This window comes from Vicia villosa, linkage group LG6, assembly GCF_029867415.1.
Source record: "Vicia villosa cultivar HV-30 ecotype Madison, WI linkage group LG6, Vvil1.0, whole genome shotgun sequence".
Classification (NCBI taxonomy): domain Eukaryota; kingdom Viridiplantae; phylum Streptophyta; class Magnoliopsida; order Fabales; family Fabaceae; genus Vicia; species Vicia villosa.
The window spans coordinates 110,152,680-110,174,701 of record NC_081185.1 but is presented as its reverse complement, the minus strand read 5'-3'; the positions used below and the strand labels follow the sequence as shown (position 1 = coordinate 110,174,701).

At 34.8% G+C, this 22,022-nt stretch overlaps 3 protein-coding genes across 3 annotated transcripts; 2 read left to right on the top strand and 1 right to left on the bottom strand.

Annotated features, from left to right (window-relative positions):
• The first annotated feature begins 1,191 nt into the window (after positions 1-1,191).
• LOC131609578 (homeobox-leucine zipper protein ANTHOCYANINLESS 2-like) lies at positions 1,192-6,048 on the top strand. Its single transcript, XM_058881304.1, has 9 exons — positions 1,192-1,561; positions 1,667-1,842; positions 1,926-2,043; positions 2,160-2,804; positions 2,911-3,012; positions 3,241-3,459; positions 4,155-4,329; positions 4,441-4,808; positions 5,411-6,048. The coding sequence occupies exons 1-9, from the start codon at positions 1,346-1,348 to the stop codon at positions 5,780-5,782; spliced, it is 2,391 nt and encodes a 796-aa protein (XP_058737287.1). The 5' UTR covers positions 1,192-1,345; the 3' UTR covers positions 5,783-6,048.
• A 7,033-nt stretch (positions 6,049-13,081) lies between these two features.
• On the top strand, positions 13,082-17,123 carry LOC131609577 (shaggy-related protein kinase alpha-like). The gene is made up of 13 exons (XM_058881303.1): positions 13,082-13,465; positions 14,383-14,640; positions 14,757-14,849; positions 14,939-14,998; positions 15,079-15,351; positions 15,456-15,530; positions 15,623-15,679; positions 15,768-15,908; positions 16,013-16,063; positions 16,162-16,257; positions 16,331-16,414; positions 16,507-16,609; positions 16,695-17,123. Exons 1-13 carry the CDS (start codon positions 13,403-13,405, stop codon positions 16,754-16,756), a joined length of 1,416 nt encoding a protein of 471 aa, XP_058737286.1. The 5' UTR covers positions 13,082-13,402; the 3' UTR covers positions 16,757-17,123.
• Positions 17,124-18,534: 1,411 nt separating this feature from the next.
• Positions 18,535-21,981, bottom strand: LOC131609576 (pentatricopeptide repeat-containing protein At2g03880, mitochondrial-like). The gene has a single exon (XM_058881302.1). The coding sequence runs from the start codon at positions 21,266-21,268 to the stop codon at positions 18,833-18,835; it is 2,436 nt and encodes an 811-aa protein (XP_058737285.1). The 5' UTR covers positions 21,269-21,981; the 3' UTR covers positions 18,535-18,832.
• Between the last annotated feature and the right edge of the window lie 41 nt (positions 21,982-22,022).

Sequence of the window (22,022 nt, the reverse complement as noted above, 5' to 3'; positions counted from 1 at the left end):
CACAATTATTTATTTAGTTAGAAGTTTTACCTCTGACAAATTCCCTTGACTATACACAATTTTTTTATAGTGACACAAGAATGTAAGTTGGTGGATTGGATTATAGATCTTGATTGAATTATAGATATGATATCTTTGTATTTTAAGGAATTATTAAATTGCTCTTGTATTGAGTAAAGTACTCTTTTTAAATAAAAACATTACCTATAAAAAAACAAAACAAAAAACCTTTTAATGCTCACAAACTTATAACAAAAAGAAAATGAAAGAAGCCATTGAAGAAAGAGAAAACATCCAAATAAAATAAGAAAGAGAAAGGGAAAGTGTGATCACAATGTAAATAGAGTCAAAAGACTTAATAACAAAAAGAAAATGAAAGAAGAAGCCATTGAAGAAAGAGAAAACATCCAAATAATATAAGAAAGAGAAAAGGGAAGTGTGATCACAATGTAAATAGAGTCAACAAGCTACCCTTTTTGGATGCATGTATTCTTTTGTAAGACTTTCAAGAGGACACATGTTTACGTTAACATTTATCTCTATCTTTTCTTTCTCTCTCTCCCTTTCTCCCTAATTAAGGAATTCATTATCTAATTCTTCACCTACACATGCATTCATAGAGAGACACCAGTACATGGATCCATGGTATTGCTCTTTCAATTTGATTCAACATTTTACTTTATTTTCTTTTAATTATTTGGTTGAAACACTTCTTTTTTCAACGTTTAATTTAATTTTATGCTTAATAAAAAAAAATTGTTTGTTAAAAACAAATACAGTCCAACACGTGTGTTGTCTAAGTTTAACAAATTATTTAACTGATTAAGAGATGTGGTCCTGGTAAAGTGACAAGAGATTTAAATGTTTTTAGCAAGGGAAATACTATCTTTTCACATGAAACATAATTTTTTATTGCACTTTTTGTTTAATAAAAAAATTAAATATTTTGTATTAATATCTATTGCACTTTTTATTTTTAAAAACAGATTCAATTAATCCATCCACATAAATTTAAAAATTTGTATTTATATATTAAATTAAAATTAATACAAATCATATCAATTAAAATATACAATTGAAAAACATATATTAAAAGTTATTATAAGAGATAAATCATTATTTTTTCAAAATTTAGTCATTGTTTTGGAAAAGAGGAAAAAATGACTTTTTCTTAGCTTAAAAAAATTGCTTATGATTGTCCACACCCAAGTATATAAGCCTGATTCTTAGCAACCCTATTTATTTCTCAAGATACCCTTGAGGCCTTGAGCTTGTAAGTTCAAGGATAAGAATAATCAATACCAAAATAATCACTGACAAAAGAAAGCAAAAAGTTTCTACTTTAATGAGTTTTGGTGACAATAAGCCAGGTTGTGGTGAAAGTGCTAAACTCATAGCAGAAGCGGATATTAATGCTTTTAGCAACGGAACAAACCATAGCAGCAACAACAACAACAGTAGAATAATAATGCCTTCTGGTGCAATCTCACAACAACCTCGTTTATCATCTCCTACTTTGGTTAAATCCATGTTCAACTCACCTGGCCTATCTTTAGCACTTGTAAGAGATTCATCTTCTCTTGTTCTTATGATACTAATAAGCTATTATTATTATTTTTCACTTAATTTTTTTTTGTTTTGTGTTTTTGGAAAAACTGAATTACAGCAAACAAATATTGGTTTGAGAAGGAGTAGAGAAGAAGAAGATGAACATGAAAGTAGATCTGGTGGTAGTGAGAACATGGATGGTGTTTCTGGTGATGACTTTGATGCTGCCGACAATCCACCAAGAAAAAAACGTTATCACCGACACACTCCTCAACAAATTCAAGAACTTGAATCGTACATATCATAATTCACTTCATACAAAAAATCACTTTTTAAGTTGAAAATTCATGAAAAAAATTTCTTTTTGATTTTTGTAGGATGTTTAAGGAGTGTCCTCATCCTGATGAAAAACAAAGACTTGAACTCAGCAAAAGGCTTTGTTTGGAAACAAGACAAGTTAAATTTTGGTTCCAAAATAGAAGAACACAAATGAAGGTAACAAAAATTACACTTTCTGTGTCTGCTTAAGTCAGCAGCAGCTCAGTTGATAGTTGTGCAGAGACATCTGATGCAATTTTTTCTAGTACTAATGCTTGTGTTGTTTGTGTCAGACTCAATTGGAACGCCATGATAATTCACTACTTAGGCAAGCAAACGATAAGCTAAGAGCTGAGAACATGTCAATAAGAGAAGCATTGAGGAATCCAATGTGTTCAAATTGCGGCGAACCAGCTATCATCAATGAAATATCACTTGAAGAACAACATCTAAGAATCGAAAACGCGAGATTAAAAGACGAGCTCGACCGAGTTTGTACGCTCGCCGGCAAGTTTTTAGGCCGGCCGATTACGTCGTTACCAAACTCAAGTTTAGACATCGGTTTCGTTGGTTTGAACCATAATACTTTACCTTCAACATTGCCTTTAGAACAAGATTTTGGTATATCAATGGAGAGATCTATGGTAACAAATAGTAGCAATGGAAATGGTTTTGATAGATCAATGGAGAGATCTATGTTTCTTGAACTTGCTTTATCTGCAATGGATGAGTTAGTGAAAATGGCTCAAACTAATGAGCCTCTTTGGATTAGAAGTGATGAAAGTGGAAGAGAAATTCTTAACCATGAGGAATATACAAGAACAGTTAGTACTTCTTGTATTGGTTTGAAACCTAATGGTTTTGTTTCTGAGGCTTCTAGAGAAAGTGGTGTTGTTATCATAAACAGCTTGGCTCTTGTTGAAACTTTAATGGACTCAGTAAGCTTTTTTTCAACTTTTTTCCACTTTATTATTTTGTATCAGTGATTTATTAGTTTGTATTTTTTTATTGTACTAACAACTGATTTGGTTTCTGTTGTATCAGAATCGATGGTCAGAGATGTTTCCTTGTGTTATTGCAAGAGCTTCCACAAGTGAAGTGATATCTAATGGAATAAATGGAACTAGAAATGGTGCTCTTCAACTGGTATATAAAATAGTTACTACTTTGGTTAATATTTTCTCGAGTTCCTTCAAGTCGCGTTACTGCATATAACCTAAAATTTAACACGTTTTAACTGTGGTTAAAAATAGTCTCAGAAAATATTTATCACTGTCAAACCATGATAAAATAGCGTCCTTTTAGATTTATCACAATTAAACTGTGGTTAACCTACACAGATTCTCCGAGAACTTAATACGATTATGTTTACAGATGCAAGCTGAACTTCAAGTACTTTCTCCGTTGGTTCCAGTTAGAGAAGTGAATTTTCTACGTTTTTGCAAGCAACATGCAGAAGGGGTATGGGCAGTGGTTGATGTGTCGATAGATACCTTCAGAGAAGCTTCTTCTGGCGGTGCACCTACTTTTCATAACTGTAGGAGGCTTCCTTCTGGTTGTGTGGTTCAAGATATGCCAAATGGTTACTCTAAGGTTGGTATTCTAACTTTAACCAATTAATTTGTTTGGTATTTTAACTTTAACCTATGCTAATACTACTATAAAATATTCATATGATGTTTCCATTCCAATCTCTCATGCTATACTATACTTTGGTTGTTCTCTATAAGAATATTATTTTAATTCATGAGATTGTGTGTGACATGGTTGGGAATTGGGATCTTATAAAATATAGGTGATTTAAATTAAAATATTTAATGTGGACCCTTTAGGTCAAGATAATAGACTTGATATTTTGTCTTTTTCGTAGATGAGTGATTGGAATGAGTTCACCACACTGCAAAATATAGCAAATCTCGATGGCCTTTTTCTATATTGTATGTAGCTTCTCTAAAACCCCGGATGATATGACTTTATGTAAGAGTACCATTATTTTATGTGCTTGTTTGACCTCAATAAGATACCTTTGTCTGTTGTTGAGCCTAATTGCCAGGCTTTTTCATGATTTTCTGTCCATACATTTCCATGATTCCATTCCATCATCATTCATTCCTGATCATCATATATGAACGAGTAGATGTCATCGAATAGCAGCTCGATTGACAGCTATGCAGTGACTTTAAATTTGTGAAAGGTCTAAAAAATTAGGATCCGATTCCTGACAACAGAGAAATACTAACATAATATATAACATACTAATTACTAAATTCATAAATATGATGTTGTAGGTGACATGGGTGGAGCATGCTGAATACGAAGAAAACGATGTTCACGAGCTCTACAAGCCCTTGCTAAGCTTAGGTATGGGGTTTGGCGCACAACGATGGGTTGCAACCCTCCAACGCCAATGCGAATGCCTAGCCATCTTAATGTCATCAGCACTCCCCACTAGAGAACAATCAGGTATACAAATATGTACATACAAAAGTTAGAGAATTCAAGCACTATATGCAAACATCCTTAACAAAATACATGTCTAATAACCTAAGAGAGTTGTGTTTATATATTGTGCAGCAATTAGCGCGGGAGGAAGGCGTAGCATGCTAAAGCTAGCACAACGAATGACAAACAACTTTTGCGCGGGAGTTTGTGCATCAACAATACATAAATGGAACAAGCTAAACACAGGAAACATGGGCGAAAACATTAGGGTCATGACACGGAAGAGTGTCAATGATCCAGGTGAACCATCGGGGGTTGTGCTAAGTGCAGCAACCTCCATTTGGCTGCCAGTTTCTCCTCAAAGAGTCTTCAATTTTCTTCGCAACGAGGAGCTCAGAAGCGAGTGGGACATACTCTCCAACGGTGGACCAATGCAAGAAATGGCTCACATTGCCAAAGGACATGACCATGGCAACAGTGTGTCCCTCCTAAGAGCTAGTGTATGAATATCTCTCTCTTCCATCTTGAATAATACTATTCTTTTATTATAATTTTTTTAAAACTAATATAAAAAAATTTAATCTCATAGCTGAAGAAACTCCAAATGAAAATTATTCTCTTAAAGTTAGGTTTGATTTACCAAATGAATACCATAATAGAAAGTTGAAATTTAGAAGTTTGAATGGTGTACGTTTTACTATTCTTGATTCTATTGTTGTATAAAGATACTGTTTTCAAGATAAGAAGAAACGTGAATCTTGCATTGTCGTTTAGCAATAGGATAAAAAGGTGAAATTGAGAATGACAGGGTTGAAAATATTTGGAAGCATCTATGAGGACAACATGTAACAGAAATAGGACAGCGTTTGTTCAGTAAACTTTACAAAAAAGTCAAAATATCAAACTCTTGTCACTTCCTATTCTTCTAACTTCTGATCTCATTATTTTACGTTAAATTTTGAAATTAAGTTCATTTTGAAAGAAAAAAAACAAAAAAGTGGTACCAGGGTTTGACTTATTGACTACTCCCCCCAAACAGAACCTAACGTAAACGACAATAAATAAAAATTGAATATTTTTAATGTTGTTTTTCTTGTTGCAGGCTATTAATTCAAACCAGAGTAGCATGCTGATTTTACAGGAGACTTGCACAGACGCGTCGGGGTCGCTTGTTGTGTACGCGCCGGTGGATATTCCCGCAATGCATGTGGTAATGAACGGGGGCGACTCCGCTTACGTTGCGTTACTTCCGTCAGGTTTTGCTGTGTTACCAGATGGACGTATTGACGGGAGTGATAGTCACGGCGGCGCGTCGCAGCAGAGAGGGACGGGATCTCTTTTGACAGTGGCGTTTCAGATACTTGTGAATAGTCTTCCCACGGCGAAGCTGACGGTGGAATCAGTGGAGACGGTGAATAATCTTATTTCTTGTACTGTTCAGAAGATAAAAGCAGCACTTCAGTGTGAGAGTTGAATTGCACGCGCCATGATAATTCTCAATTTTGAGTGGAGCGTGGGAAGAACGCGAGGGTGTGGAGTCAAGAACGAACCGCGCGTGGAAAAAATCTCCTTAAATGGTGGTGAGGATCTGAATGCGAGACTTGGTTGAGTTTGGATCTTTAGAAAAGGGTGGTGGTTCGGGTATTGACTCGGGTTGACTCATTCAAATAGCAAAGTTAATTTCATTGTAATAGTTTGTTGAATGTGATGAAATGGTGAATTTGTTTTGTTTGTCTTTCTTGTTGATAAGTTTTTGGTAATGACTTTAGTTAATTGTTTTGCATTTCTTATATTTAGTTAAATTAGTGGGATATCCGTGCGTCCGCACGGGTACTACTGTGGACGGCATAATCATTACCACTACCAAATTGCTATGAGAATTCAAATAAATAAAATAAAATTAAAATATTATTGAAAAAACTAAAAATAAAAAAATAGATTATAAGATAATTGTATAATTTGAAAAAAAAATATTATTGTTAAGAAAAACTATTAAACACTTATTATGTAAAAAAACAATTGTGAAAAAATAGAAACAAATATTTTTTTTAAGGTTGATAGAGTTGTAATAATAAAATAATTTATAAAGTTTAATAAGTGAGACACATAAATATCCAAAATTAAATTAAAATAAGTTGAAGCAGTAGAAAAATAATTTTAATAAAAGTCCAAAAAGATAATGATGCAAAAGCATTAAGTTTAACGTTGTATTTAATTTTGGTTTATGGACTTAAAAATAAAAAAAAAGATGAAAAGTCAGTAGTACAACTGATATAAGTTTTACTTTTATCTTCTTTAATTGTAAAAAAAATGTAAAAATCTGTGTTTTTGCAAGGATTTTGGTATGATTATCTGTGCGTTCACACGATACTGGTGTGTTATCTATACTGGTGTGGTACACACACTTTTGTTTTTAAAATATATTAAAAATATTAATAAAAAAATTATTCTACCAAAGTAGTTTGTTATATAAAATAAGGATAAAACTATTTTACCAAAATTAATTTACATCAATAATATTTATTTTAGTTTTTCATATATTATCTTAAATTAAAAACAATTTCAAAATAAATTGAGTTAAGATCCACACCTTTTTTGTTTTTTTTACAAATTGATAAACATGCATTTTTATATAAGAAGATAAATATCATTATATAAATATACAGGGCGGTGCAGATATGAGATAGGGTGGGTAGTAAGGTACCCGTGTCGACACCCGTTCCCATTTATATTAATGGATAATTACTCGTGCCCGTACCCGTATCTATTTTTGCAGATTTTTTCCTTATCCGTTATAGAGATTTTTTACGGGCACTCATAGGATAAGGACCAAATTGCCATCCCTATTTTAAAACTTGCTTAGAGACGTAGTTATTAATGACAATCAAAATTTTGATGCATAAGTAAACATGTTTTATAAAGTATTAATATCATTATCATATGAAATGTATATTGAACTATATAATAGTACTTTTTAAGCACTTAATTTCACATAAAAGAGCCTACATGCAGACAAAGTCTCTCACATTACAATGTGGAGCATCATACTGAATGTGAGGAGTTGTATGGTCTAAATCTTAGCATATCCTTTTCACGTAGATCCCAGTTAGCATCATCATATTCCTTCACCGGTTTTCAAACATTAATAGCATTAAGTGCTCATTTTAAAAACACCAAAGTTCAAATTGCATCCGGAAGTTGTCCATACAAATTGCATACGATATGAGATGCACTTTAAACACTCCAAAAATAGCTTTAAGCCACATTTTAGCAGTAGTGAAATCTTTTGGTTTTTCATTGTCATTAGTTGAAGGCTGGATTGGTTAGATTATGGAAAAAGTGTGTTACTGATATTCTAACAATGTTGGTTGAGATGGATACACAATTGGTTCCAACATTAAAGTTTGTAGGTTGCTCTAATTCAAAATATTTGTCTTCATGACTACCGTGTTTAATGTTTAGTACCAATTTAAAATCAAAAGCTCCGTGACTATTGTTAACAGATCCGTGCTGATAGTAACAGTAGTCGCAAATGGTCAATGAAAATTAATTAAATATATAACTCACAACACATGTGGACATAAGAATGTATCGGTAACTAAGCTTAGTTTTATCGTTCAAGATACAAAAGCCAACCTTTCTCTAAATCATTCACCTGCATCAGACCAACCAAAATATTGATAATAGAACTCCGAAAAAATCAGTTGCAACAATGACTAAATCGATACGAAGCCTCTTCAAATTTAGAGGAGTACCTATGGAGCCTCCCAGTAATTTTGGTCATTAAAAGGAAAAAAAGATTAAATTACAGAATCACGTGGAAAAAAATCACCAAACAAACATAACTTCTCTTCAACCGAGAAAACCACAACATCTTGATTTAGCTCAACTTCAAAATATCAAGAAAGATAAACCCAAAACACTAAAATTTAAAATCAACCCTCATTGTATAAAATATATTTTAAATACAAAATGTCCACTTACTAATTATTCCTTTAGTCCGTTTATCCTCATAAGAAAAAAAAAACTAAAATATTATTACTTGTTTACAAATACACTCGTGAAATATATTACAAGACATTCACTAATATTAAAAGTATAAACAATATCTAAACATAACAATAGAAGACACTAATTTTTAATGAGGTAAAAAATTCTCCATATAGAAGTCATATTTTATTTAAGCCGATTGTTTAAACTCTGATTTATCCTGATAAATTAGGGTTGTAGATCTGTAATGCACTAACTTTTCTCTTCTTCATTCGTAACTTTCAGGGTTGATCAAGGAGCGATGAAGGCTCAAGATGTGTAAATTAATTATTGTTCTCTCTTATTTTCTGCCTTTATTTGTCTGTTACCCTATAAGGGTTTTATTGTAATAGATTAGGTTTATTTTTCCGCCTTTTAATTTCCCCATCCCCGCAGGTGTTTATTGTAATAGCGTAAAATTTTAACTGTTTTATTTTCTGCCATGGTTAGTAATTTAGGGAGTGCAAGCCTGTAATTAATCTAGAATCACCTAATTACAAGATAACATCACTGAACTTGACCACGTGATTGTGCACCCACACACCTTTAGGGTAATCTCTTTGTTGCCTGTTGCCTGTTGCCTCTAATTATACTAAAAAAATAGTCAGGTCCCTCGATTCCGAGGATACCTAAAGCAAATGTTGCCCTCAGTTCATTCATCATCAACTTTGTCCCTCGATGTTGCCTCGGTAAATGATGATTGTCCCAATTGCTAAGGTATCCTCGCCTGTTGCCTAAAATGACTATTCTATCCTTCCCTAGATTACCTGCCCTCTTTATGGCAGGGACAGTCTTATGGCGAACGATAACTCCGATGACCCTTTTTAAATCCAATGAAAGGACTACCTGCCCTCTTTATGGTATGGATAGTCATTTCCCATTAAAGTCTAAAAGAACAATTTTAAAACTTAGGGTAGTTGCCACTAATTGATTGCTCTAAATTCAAAATCTTTTTTCACACTCTCTTCAAATAACTTTCTAATACTTTCAAACAAGGCTACGCTTATTTACAAGCTAAAGTCCTTAAACAAAGTTTTTACTATTATCTTTCAAATTTTTCAAACAAATCAAGCAAAGTGAGCTAAGCAATTAAGAGCCCATGGATAACCATGGATACAAAGGGTGCTTACACCTTCCCTTTGTATAACTTATCCCCCGAACTCAAAGTCTTCTAAAAAAGTTTTTTTTCTGTTCTTTTAGCCTTTCTTTAAATTGGATAAAATAAAAGTCGGTGGCGACTCTTGCTTACCGCGACATTTCTTTAAAGTCAGTTCACCGTATTACAGAACTGGCGACTCTGCTGGGGATTTCGAATAAAAGAGGGGTTACCTTAGAGCTAGGATCACATTAAATTTGTTTGACTTGTTTGCTTTATCTTTAAAGGTTGTTTTGGGTATTCTGCTGTGTGAAAGATCCTACACCCGGATCTAGTGTACCTTAGGTATGTGGCAAGAGACCAAGAAGACTGTACGACATGTATCGTTATGGTTGATCTGGTGGCCACCGTTATTGCGACGCTTTGGTTTGTCCTGATGGTCCTTGAATATTATCGAGGAGACGTTTGGCTACCGCATGGTGTCATAAGCACTAATTCGCCCTTAGAACCTTAGTTGAACTTGACTTTGGCTTATAGGAAGTAGCGAGATAGCTGGCTTTGGATTCCTGACTGAAGCCGGTTGATACTCGATGCTACACTCATTGAGATTAGACTCTAGGGATGCTTTTGGCTGGCCGATCGAGTGCCATGTTGAGACAATGCCCGCGAGAAAGATCAGGGATATGAGCACCATAGAACCCGGTTACTATTCTAGGACAGGTTGAACCAACTAAACTTCAGTGGGGAGGGTACTTACCTACGAACTTCATGCAAGCCCCTAAACCTAAGGACACTTGTGTGACTTACTTGTGTGTGTTACTAACCCTTTGGTTTCTTTGCAGGATTTCCTTGTAGGACTTGTTTGTCCTTATTACCTTACGTTTTGCCTGATGCATTGCATTCACATAACATCATGATATCATAACATTGCATGTTAACTAACCCTTTCAAGGATCTTAGGGATTTAGGATGCACAATTTCAGGTGCTCTTATCAAGGACTGAATTCCCATCAAGGGGCAAGAGGATTTACTTTTCTTTGGCCATTTGTCTTCCAATTCAGAGACTCAGTACCTATCAAGGGGCAAGAGGATTTATTTTCCTCTAGCCACGTACCTTCAAATTTAGAAGTATCCCGAATCAGAGGCTATGACCCACTCGATATGGGGAGCTTGATTCTTAAAGAAGGACGTTCAACGATAAAATCCAAAGTTCTTCAATAAAGCTGTAACTACATTTAAATGTCTCATCCCTCCTTGCTGTTTATTTTAGTATCATGGATCTCGAGCAATCAGTCAAAGACCTTCAGGCTCAGAATGCCCAGTTCCAAGCTTTGATTCTGAACTTGTCCAAGGGGCAAGACGAGCTGAAAACCCTCTTGACCAAGAAAGAGAAAAAGCCCAGAAGATCTGCGGGTTTCCTTAACATGGGAAGAAGGTTCCAAGGACCACTCAAAAAAGCTGAAGATGTCAAGGTTTCTAAAGAGGACGACGATGAACAAGACAATGATGCTAGTGTCAAAACCGACACAAAAAGCAACCACGATTCTGTCAAGCTCTCTAAGGAAGAAGAGGATTATTATTATGAGAACGAACATCCTGATGACAAATACAAACTGCTGGAAGAACGTATGAAAGCCATGGAAACTCAGAAGGTAACTGGGCTAGATTTTGAGGAGCTAGGACTCATCTCTAGAGTTGTTATCCCTCTGAAGTGCAAGACTTCGACCTTTGCTAAGTATGATGGAGTCTCCTGTCCTAAGCTGCACTTAAAGTCCTATATGAGGAAGATTCAGCCTCATATTGCTGACAAGATGCTATGGATCCACTTTTTTCAAGAGAGCTTATCTGAAACTCAACTAGAGTGGTACTATTAATTGGATGGTGCCAACATTCATACATGGGAAGATTTAGCAACTGCTTTCTATAAGCAATACCAATACAATGCTGACCTCGCGCCAACTCGCAGGCAACTACAAAGCATGTCTATGGGTCCGAAGGAAAGTTTTAAAGAGTACGCTCAGAAATGGAGGGATCTGGCCGGAAGAGTTCAACCTCCTTTAGCTGACAGAGAGTTGGTCGACCTGTTTATGAGTACACTGACTGGTCCTTTCTATAGTCATTTGCTGGGGAGTTCGTCATCTGATTTTACTGATCTGATACTGACTGGAGAGCGTGTAGAAAACGGAATCAGAAGTGGTAAAATTCAAGTGGCTACTTCATCTGGTGCTACGAAAAAGCCGTATAACGGGAAGAATGAAGTCAATGTGGTGTACAACCAGAAAAGTCGTAATGAACGCAACCTATCTGTTGGGGCAGTTCCACAACAACGACGCAAGCCAGATGCACCTAAGCGCCAATTCACCAAAATCAACATGTCATTAGATCAGGCGCTGCAATATCTGTTGAAGGCAGGAATGATTACCGTGAGGGATCCTCCTCAACACATCAACACTTCGTCTGCTAAGCACAATCCAAATGTGCGATGTGCCTATCATTCTAATAGTCCCGGGCACAACACTAATAACTGCTGGGCATTGAAGATTAAGATCCAAGACATGATCGATGTTGGTGAAATCGAGTTCGACCCTCCTGAGACTCCTAACGTGATCACCGCTCCCATGCCTAATCACAACAAGATTGCTAATGCTGTGGATGGCTAGAAAGATGGACTTTTAGATCATTAGATTTACTTTCATTTGCAATTTCTTTCCTGTTTGTTTGAACATTCGACTTATGATAGACATTATCTGTTTTAGTAATCATCATTAGTGCATTGCATATGTTTGTCTTGAATAAATTATTTCGCTATCACTCATTTTAAATTGTGTATTTACTTTGCATATGTTTTGTGTTTATTCAACTCCTGCTAAGCTGTAAGCCTTTTGAAGGAGGATGACAAAAATGGTACCGCAACTTCATACAATATGCTTTTGAACGGACTATGCTTTTGTGTATTTATTAAGTGAACCTATAAGTTAAAATTTATTTATAAAAAAAATGGAGAAAGTAAAATTTTATCAAATATTTGTGCCTAAAAAAAATACGGGACGGAGTAGAACCAACCCATTACATATTGCAAGTTTAAAATCTTAAGTCGTTCTAAAATAATCAGACAAATGAAAATTTTCTCTTGCCGATCGTTTTCCACCTGTAATTGTGTTGAATTTATGTTTGAATCCGGAATTAAAAAAAAAGGGTTAATCAATGTTGGAATATTGAATACGGTCAAGATGATTAAAGCTACGATTCTATTCAAATTTCAATTGTGGACGACATTAAATATAATTAGAATGAAATGAAAATTGAAACCTTGAAGATTAACCTAAACTCTATCTAGCACCATTGGTTATTGTTTCATTTTCACGTAAAGTATTAAACGTTTCTACGTTATCCATTATCCTAAAATATCGCATATGAATATGATTCATCCTCTTAATCTTAATAACATTAATTTAACACCCTCGAATATTCCGTTTATATCTCACATCTCTATCTTAACAACAAGCTTTGAAAACTAGTATAACATCTTGACCGTCCATTCTAATCAACGGTCAATATCTTTCCTTTGACTGAGGTACAAACTTTGAAGCTTAGAATGATTGGAATTGATGGATTTATGTTTGACCGTTCAAATTCCAACAAACACCTGTCACACAATTTTTAGATAGAGAGAGAAAAAAAGGGTTCATTAGATTTGTGTTTTCTGTTGCTGTTTGTTTTCATTTCATTTCCATTTTTCTCTTCTCTTCTTCTCTTCTTCTGTTCCATTTTTTGTTGTTGTTGTTGTTTGCAGGAACTGAATCAGGTAGAAGGAAGAGGAAGAGAGAGAGAGAGAAAAAAAAGCTTTTTTCTCTCTCTCTTTTTATTTGTGTTTCTCTCTTTTGTTGAGAAAAAAAAATTGGGGTTTGCTTTGTGGGTGTTTTGAGTGGGTTGATTTGAGTTGGGTTGTTTGGGTTGGAATTAAGAACTATGAATATGATGAGAAGGTTGAAGAGCATTGCTTCTGGGAGAACCTCTATTTCATCAGATCCTGTAAGTTTAACCTCAAAAAGATTTTATTTTTATTTTTATCATTTTTCAAAGATGTTGCATTTTTGTTGTTACTTTTTATCAATATTTTTGATAATCTTGTTATGGTTATTATTTATTTAAATAATTACTTAATTTGGATCTTGGGTTTTCTTTTCTACTTTTGCATCTATTTGTTGATGTTTCTTAAATGATTTTTCCTTTGGTCTTGGTGCTTGTGTTTTTGTGACCTCTTTTTGTTGTTTTGTTTTTGAGATGTGGATGCTTTTTATTCAAAACATTTTGTGATCTCATAAATCTATGTTCTGCCATATAGGTTGTCTCATTTTCTCATTTTCTAAGATAATGTGTTTTTGTGTGATTTACATGATTGTGTTGTTGAAAGTGTAGCCTTGCCAAAACAAGGTTAAGAAAGATCAAGAAACATGTGATTGGATAATGTATATTAGCTTTTGCTTGTTTGTTTTTTGTTAATATGTTGGTTGTGATTTGTTAAGAAACATTGTTGGGCCTAAGTCAACCCTACAAAACCGGCTTGTAGGGTGAGGATTGTCCGAGTCATAAATTTTTCTGATGGATTGGACATGAGCGGAAATCTGATAGCAGGTGGCCCAACATATCTTTAACCAGACTTTTGATATCTTCTTAAGAAATGTATGTGGTTGAGCCTATGTATAAGACCGACTTGAAGGATTGCTGCCACTATTAAGCACATGTTTAGGCCATACATTTTCCAATTTTGGACTCTTAACATGATTTGTGATTGCACACCTAGTTTAATTATGACTAGAACTAAATATGGTTAACTGAATTAAGTGGAAAAGATAGGAAATTTTATGTACTTGAGACATGGTTTTCTTATCTCGCATGCGTGAATTTACAAGATGTGTGTTAGTTAAGTTCTAATTGTTTGTTTTCAGGGTGGAGATTCTACCACAAAAAGAGCCAAGTTTGATCAAGGGTTCGAAGGAAAAGAAAACGAGGAAACAAATCGTGTTGAGGGAGGTGGAAATAATCAGGATAAGTATGTAGATGCGTCCCAAGAAGATACAGCTAGCAAATGTAATACTATGGTTTCTGCTGCCTCAAAAACCGAGAAGTCGGGTGTTGATCAGCTACCAAAAGAATTGCATGAAATGAAAATTAAAGATGACAAAAGTAAAACCAACAAAGAAAAGGTATTTATTGTCATTCATTTTTTTCTATGTTCTTGTGATGTTTCTATATTCATGATTCAAGGCTCTTTCGGAAAGCAATCGATCATTGAGCTTGGTAATTGATTTTCTGCGTACAGGACATGGAGGCAACTATTGTGAACGGAAATGGAACAGAAACCGGTCAAATTATTACAACGTCTATCGGTGGTCGAGATGGACAGCCAAAGCGGGTATTTTTCTGATCATTTCCTTAATTTTTATTCCACTCTATACTCTTACATTATTGTACATTCAATAACTCCATTTTTGCTTCGCTCAGACAATCTCATACATGGCAGAACGTGTTGTTGGTACCGGTTCCTTTGGTGTTGTTTATCAGGTATTTCTATTACCTTGACAGTGCATCTTTTGGAATTGTCAAGTTACTCTCTTTGCTTATCCACGCTGCGAATGCTGTAGGCTAAGTGCGTTGAAACTGGTGAAGCCGTTGCGATTAAGAAAGTCTTACAAGACAAGAGATACAAAAATAGGGAACTCCAAGTTATGCGTATGCTTGAACATACTAATGTTCTTAAACTAAAGCATTGTTTCTACTCAACGGCTGAAAAAGAAGAGGTGTACCTTAACTTAGTGTTGGAGTATGTACCTGAAACTGTATACAGAGTTTCAAAGCACTATGTCAGGATGCATCAACACATGCCTATACTCTATGTTCAACTATATACTTATCAGGTAATATAAAAATTTAGTTGATAATTATTTGGGTTCCAGCCAGTATCTCTGGCCTTGTTACTTTGGTGCTGTTATTGATTGATCGTGGTGAAAACTCTTTTCAGATATGCCGCGGTTTAAATTATATGCACCACGTGGTTGGAGTCTGTCACCGTGACATCAAACCTCAAAATCTATTAGTATGAATTCCTTTTTATCTTTCAAGTTTTTCTTGTTTGAAACCATATACATGTTTTACGAAATGCTAACTGTGTTGTGATTGCAACACCAGGTTAATCCTACGAGTCATCAGTTAAAGATATGTGATTTTGGGAGTGCCAAAATGTTGGTAAGTTTTGTTTTTCTTTCCTCTTTATCAATTTGAAAATTTAATGATTGTATATGCACGACCTCATGATATTATTGATCTTTTATAGATGCCTGGTGAACCCAACATATCATACATATGCTCGCGGTATTATAGAGCTCCTGAACTTATATTTGGCGCAACCGAATACACAACTGCTATTGATGTTTGGTCTGCTGGCTGTGTTTTGGCTGAGCTTCTTCTAGGACAGGTGAGAATTTGTCGAGCCTGTGTTAATATCATTTGTAAGCAATCAACTTTAGAATATGACACGTTAGATTGATTCTTATATTGACTAAGTTATGTTATTTGCAGCCATTGTTTCCTGGAGAGAGTGGGGTTGATCAGTTGGTAGAGATCATTAAGGTAAATTTTTCTGTCTTTGTCTCTTTGCTTTATTGGCTTCTTCTTGAAAATTGCTTTCTGTTTGTTTTTTGATCGTCAATCATAATTATGTTCTACAGATTTTGGGGACACCAACCAGAGAAGAAATAAAGTGCATGAATCCAAATTACACTGAATTCAAATTTCCTCAGATTAAAGCTCACCCATGGCACAAGGTTAGTAGCTCTTTACTCCCTAATTTCCTCTGATTTATAATTGATAAGATATTAATACTTTTGTAATATGCAGATCTTTCACAAAAGTATGCCATCTGAAGCAGTGGATCTTGTATCGAGGATGCTTCAGTATTCGCCAAATCTACGTTGCACTGCTGTAAGAAATTTATTTTAGTTTAATAAAATGACACCTTTTGTAGCTCTATTGTTTATTCAGTCACAGAAGTGATGATTATATTTTGTTTACAGTTGGATGCATGTGCACATTCCTTCTTTGACGATCTTCGGGACCCAAATGTACGCTTACCGAATGGGCAAGAACTTCCCCCTTTGTTTGATTTCACAGCTCAAGGTAAACATGGTGATAAACTAAACATGATTGATCCATTGAAATTTTGCGTGATAAACTAAACATATATAAATAAAAAATGTCGCAGAGTTGGCAGGCGCACCCGATGAGTTGCGTCGGCGTCTCATTCCTGAGCATGCAAGGAGTTGATTTTTTTTGCTCCGGCATTGTAAATTGGTTTTTGGATGAATAGATAACCAGGCCAGCAATGCTAGCTTCGCTAGGTCTCTGCTGTCCAACCCGCAAATCGTGACTATACAACTCATTTGAACCTCAAAACACGCGCAACCTCTTTATCAAGGACCTGCAGATGACAATCACATGGATGATGTAGGAGAGTGCCTGCTAAAAGTATTACTTCTATTTTTTAAGTAGTTTATGATTGATGTATGCCTCAATTTTTTATAAGATAATGAGTTCATACAATTCTTTTAATCATGCTTCATATAGTTCCAGCTTGTTTGTTCCTCAAAGTGGACTATGTGGAATCATCAATCAAATTAGTCATTTTTTTTTTGTTAAGTTTTCCACAAGCTTCTCTCTTAGTTCTGCTAACTGCTAAGTCATGTTAAGCTACAGTTCTAGGAGAACTAAATCTCTATAAATTTGATGACTTGTAATCATTTTTTCATAACATTCTCAGTGGATATTTCATATTGAGAATGGATCATTTTCCAGTAATTCTTTTGAGCCACCCAAGAATACTAGAGTGATTTGCAAGTAATTTTCAACCACCACTTCATACCATAAATGGCGACCGTTACATAATTGTTCAGATAATAATTCTTCTATTGTAAGAATGAAAATCACAGTTTTTGGTAACCAGAATGTCGTTTTCATAGTTAAGATGACATTCTCTGCCAATAGCAGCAGCAAGTTACTCGGTATAAAGAAACATTCTTGGGCACGCCCCTCAAATTGTTCGGCTAAATCTCTCACTAATGCAATATTTTAAGAAACAAACTATCATTGATCTAAACTCGAATGTTACCATTTTGCAGCTCATAATGTACAGTTTCAATTTAAAAAAAATGTAGTCTTGCATCCTCCTACATCCCTAAACAATTTATGTATCAAACACAAGTTCATAGTTTTCTAGAAAAATGTGAATCTATTATGTATAAATGACATTAAAAAAAAGAATTTATCCTTGATAGTACAACAGAAACATCAAATTTTGTGTATTCAGTAGTAAACTACCCGTGCGGTGCGGTACATTTATTTGATATTATATATATAATTTGTTTAGATATTTAGAATATTGAATGATAAATATAATTATATAAAAAATTAGATATTTATGAATTTGTACAGGTTAAAATAATTTTGTATAGTTAATTTGTATTCAAATGCATATTGAAAGCAATTTTTATCAAAAACAAATTTGCGTGAATTTAACTAATCGTATCCCGTTACAAATTTATTTAATACGATATAGATTAGATTTAAATATACATGTAAATTTGAAATGAGTTATTTAATTATAAAATGAATAATAATAATAATGATTTAAATTTAATTTGAATATTTGAAAATAAGAATTTCATATCTCAAATAAAGACAATTATTAATTAAAATAAAATGGTTATTTTATTGATAGTGCCCCGTGAGAAAAATAGAAAATTTTGACATTTGAAAATAAGAATTTTGTGTCTCAAATAAGTATAATCTTAATTAAAATAAAATAGGTATTTTGTTCATAGTGATCCGTGGGAAAAATATAAATTTTAACATGTAAAAATATTTTTTTAAAAAAATTATGAATAATTTTGACATTTGAAAATAATTTTTTTAATAATTATATTAATTCAATTTATTAAAATTTTGAGAGAAAAAATTAAAATGAAAGTGAAAATATTGGAGAGAAAATTGTAAGAGAGAGAGAAAAGTAAATAGAAATGAAATGAAAAATAAATGTGGAGAAGTGAGATAGAATAAAAGTAATATTATAAGAAGATGAAATTTGAAGGAGAGAGAATGAATGGAAGATAGGTGGCAAAATTGGGTTGAATGTGTGGTGAATAAAATGAGTTGATTATGAAATGACAAAAATAACCTTTTAGCTTTGAAAATTATTTTTAAGAAAAGGGCATAATTGGTAGTGTGGTGGACTTTAACTTTAATTGCTTGATAGTAGAAGCCTCAAAAGCTTGAAATGTCACGTGGATTAATTCCTCATGAAACTAGAGGACACTACTTGTATGGAAGTTTTTAAGAAAAAAATTACTACCAATAATCCCCACAAGAACATTCTCCTTCTCTAAAATGATGAAAACAATTTGAATCCCTCAAGATTATATGGCGAGCGAAAACTCTTGATATATATTTCATAGCAGAATGACAATCTCCGCAAACTCGAAGATTCTTAAATATCCTGATTGGTGCACTTGGTGGAGCAGCTAATAATCCAAAAGCAACAGCCAGTTTCTCACTGTGATAAGCAAGACCAACTTCCTTTCCCTCTTTATCCATGTCATGCAAAGAAAAATTCATATCTGGTACATAACCGGCTTCCTTAATTCTTACCATAATTTCGTCGATCTTGGAATAAATTTCAGTCTCCCTTGGATGTCCTCTATCATCAGAAATGAAGTTATGCACCCTGCTGTTTATCTCTAACCAACTGCATCCAGGCTCCTTTACTATTCCTTTCGATTTCATCAGCTTACGAATTTTCGCAGCATCGTCCCATTTATGAGCAGCAGAATACATGTTAGACAGCATAACATAAGGCATAGCATTGTTAGCTTCCAGCTCGAAAAGATTTGTAGCTGCCCTTTCTCCCAACTCTAAGTCTCCATGCACTCTACATGCAGCAAGGAGTGATTTCCATACAGTTGCATCTGGTTTCACATCCATTTGATCTAATAACTCTTTTGCCTCATCTAGTTTTCCTGACCGTCCGAAAAGGTCAATCATGCAGGCATAGTGTTCAGGACCAGGTTTTATTCCATAAACCTTGTTCATCTGTTGAAAGTATCTGCGACCTTCATCCACAAGACCAGCATGGCTACAAGCAAACAATAATCCTATAAATGTGATAAAATCTGGTTTTGTGTCACTTGAAACCATGGCATCATAAAATCTTAAGGAGTCTCTTCCCTTACCATTTTGTGCATAACCAACTATAAGAGCTGTCCATGTAATTACATCTTTAACTTCCATTGAAACAAAAATGGTATCCGCGTCATCTAGGCATCCGCATTTTGCATACATGGCTACGAGAGAATTATCCACTGACCGTGATGACCAAAGGCCTGATTTAATGAAATCTGAATGCACTTGTTTACCGAATTCTAGAAGAGTAAGTTCTGCACATGCACTCAAAATACTTGCAACAATAAATTGGTCTGGATTTACCCCTGCGAGTCTCATATCACAAAAAATCTTCAATGATTCTTCATGGGAGCCATTTTGTGCATAACCAGTGACAAGGGAGGTCCATGAGATGACATCTTTCTCAAACATGTTTTCGAACACTGTGTACGCACAAATCATGTCCCTAGTTTTGGCATACATGTCAACAAGAGCATTGCTAACAAGTTTATAATTCTCAAATCCAGTTTTGATTATCAAATCGTGAACAGATCTCGGATCTATACTACCTACTACGCAACAATTCAGGATTGATGGGAATGTATAATCATCAATCTTCATATTTCTTCCATGCATATTTTTGAACAAGAGTAGAGCTTCATGTTCAAACCCATGTCTTACACACCCAACAATCAGGGAGTTCCACGAAACAATGTCGTCATCTTCCATAGTTTCTAACACTGTCCTTGCACTGTTTAAATCTCCACATTTCGCATACATATCAACCAATGCACTTTGAACATAAACATTGCATCCAAAACCACTTCTTATAATGCAAACATGCACCTGTTCCCCAAAACAAAGAGCCGAAACAGAAGAACATGCTGTCAATATAGTAGGAAAGGTATACTGATTGCACTCAACCCCTTGCGTGTGCATGTAACAAAAAAACTCAACCGCCTTACGGCCATCACCATTTTGAGCATATCCAGTAACCATAGCAGTCCACAGGACATGATTTTTCCTATCAAATGCCAACCCCTTGAAAAGAAACTCAGCTTCTAAAATACACTTGCATTTCGCATACATGTCAACAAGTCCAGTAACAACAAACACATTAGATTCAAATCCATTCTTTACAACATACCCATGAATCATTTCCCCCGTTTGGATCAAACCCAATGATGAACACACCCTGAGAACACTTCCTAAAGTGAACTGAGAAGGTTTATGACCCTCCAACCTCATTGACCTAAACAAATCAAAAACCTCAGCTTTACACCCGAATTTACAATGCCCGGATATAAGAGAGGACCATGTGATGGAACTCCTACATGAAAACCCATCAAAAAGTTCCCTTGCTTCAACTAGTCTTCCCACGTTAACATAGCCAGATATCATGGTGTTCCAAGAATATTCATCCTTTTGAGGCATTTTGTCAAACAGTTTCCGTGCATCGTCAACTCGACCAGATTTTGACAGCCCATTAAGGAGCTGGTTGGAATGGTAGATAGATTGATACGAAGCAGCAACGGCAGTGTGTATACAATGGATAAATGACCTAAGGTTGAATGGGTTGCATCGGTTGTGAGAAAAGACTAGAACTTTGGAGCCCAGCTTATGCATAACGACTTGTAGCACCGTTATTTCATCGGTGCTTGCATCCAGAGACGGCGAAAAAGTGCATCAGTAGAAGCATTGGAGTTGAACAAATATTTATGCCTTGGTTTTAGAAACACATAAAATCAGTTCTGCTTCCTCATACTATCTTTATAATAATGCTACGTTGCTGCGATAAACAAATGTTGAGCTTCAAGGAAACACCATGTGCTGAAAAAACCTCAGTTTCTGCATCAAATATTTCATAAGGGAGTTTAGCTGCGTGAAATTGTATTCGTTATTTATTGATATGCAAGTGACCTTAGCAATGAACTATGTTTGGATATCACGAAATGAACGGAGCGGAATGGAGCGGAACGGAGTGGGATGGAACGGAGCGGAACGAAGATACCATTCCATTGTTTGGAAATTTTAGAACAGAATAAGACAAATTGTTCATTCCGCCCAAATCGGAGGGGAAGAAATATGGTGGTAAGTGATGGAATGGAATGGAATCCATACCACTCATTTCCGCTCCGCTCCATCCGTTTTTAAATTATCCAAACAATGGAATATCATTTTATTCCATTTCATTCCGCTCCGCTCCATCCGATTCCATCAATCCAAACAAAGCCTAATAGTGTTTGGATACTTATTAGAAGCTCTAAGGCTTAGCTTCACATCAATGTGGTTTGTTAAGGTAAGTTGAGTCAATGTAAAGTAAAGGAAAGAGAGAAAATAAAGATTTCATGGGAAAGACATTGTAAAGCATCTATTAGGG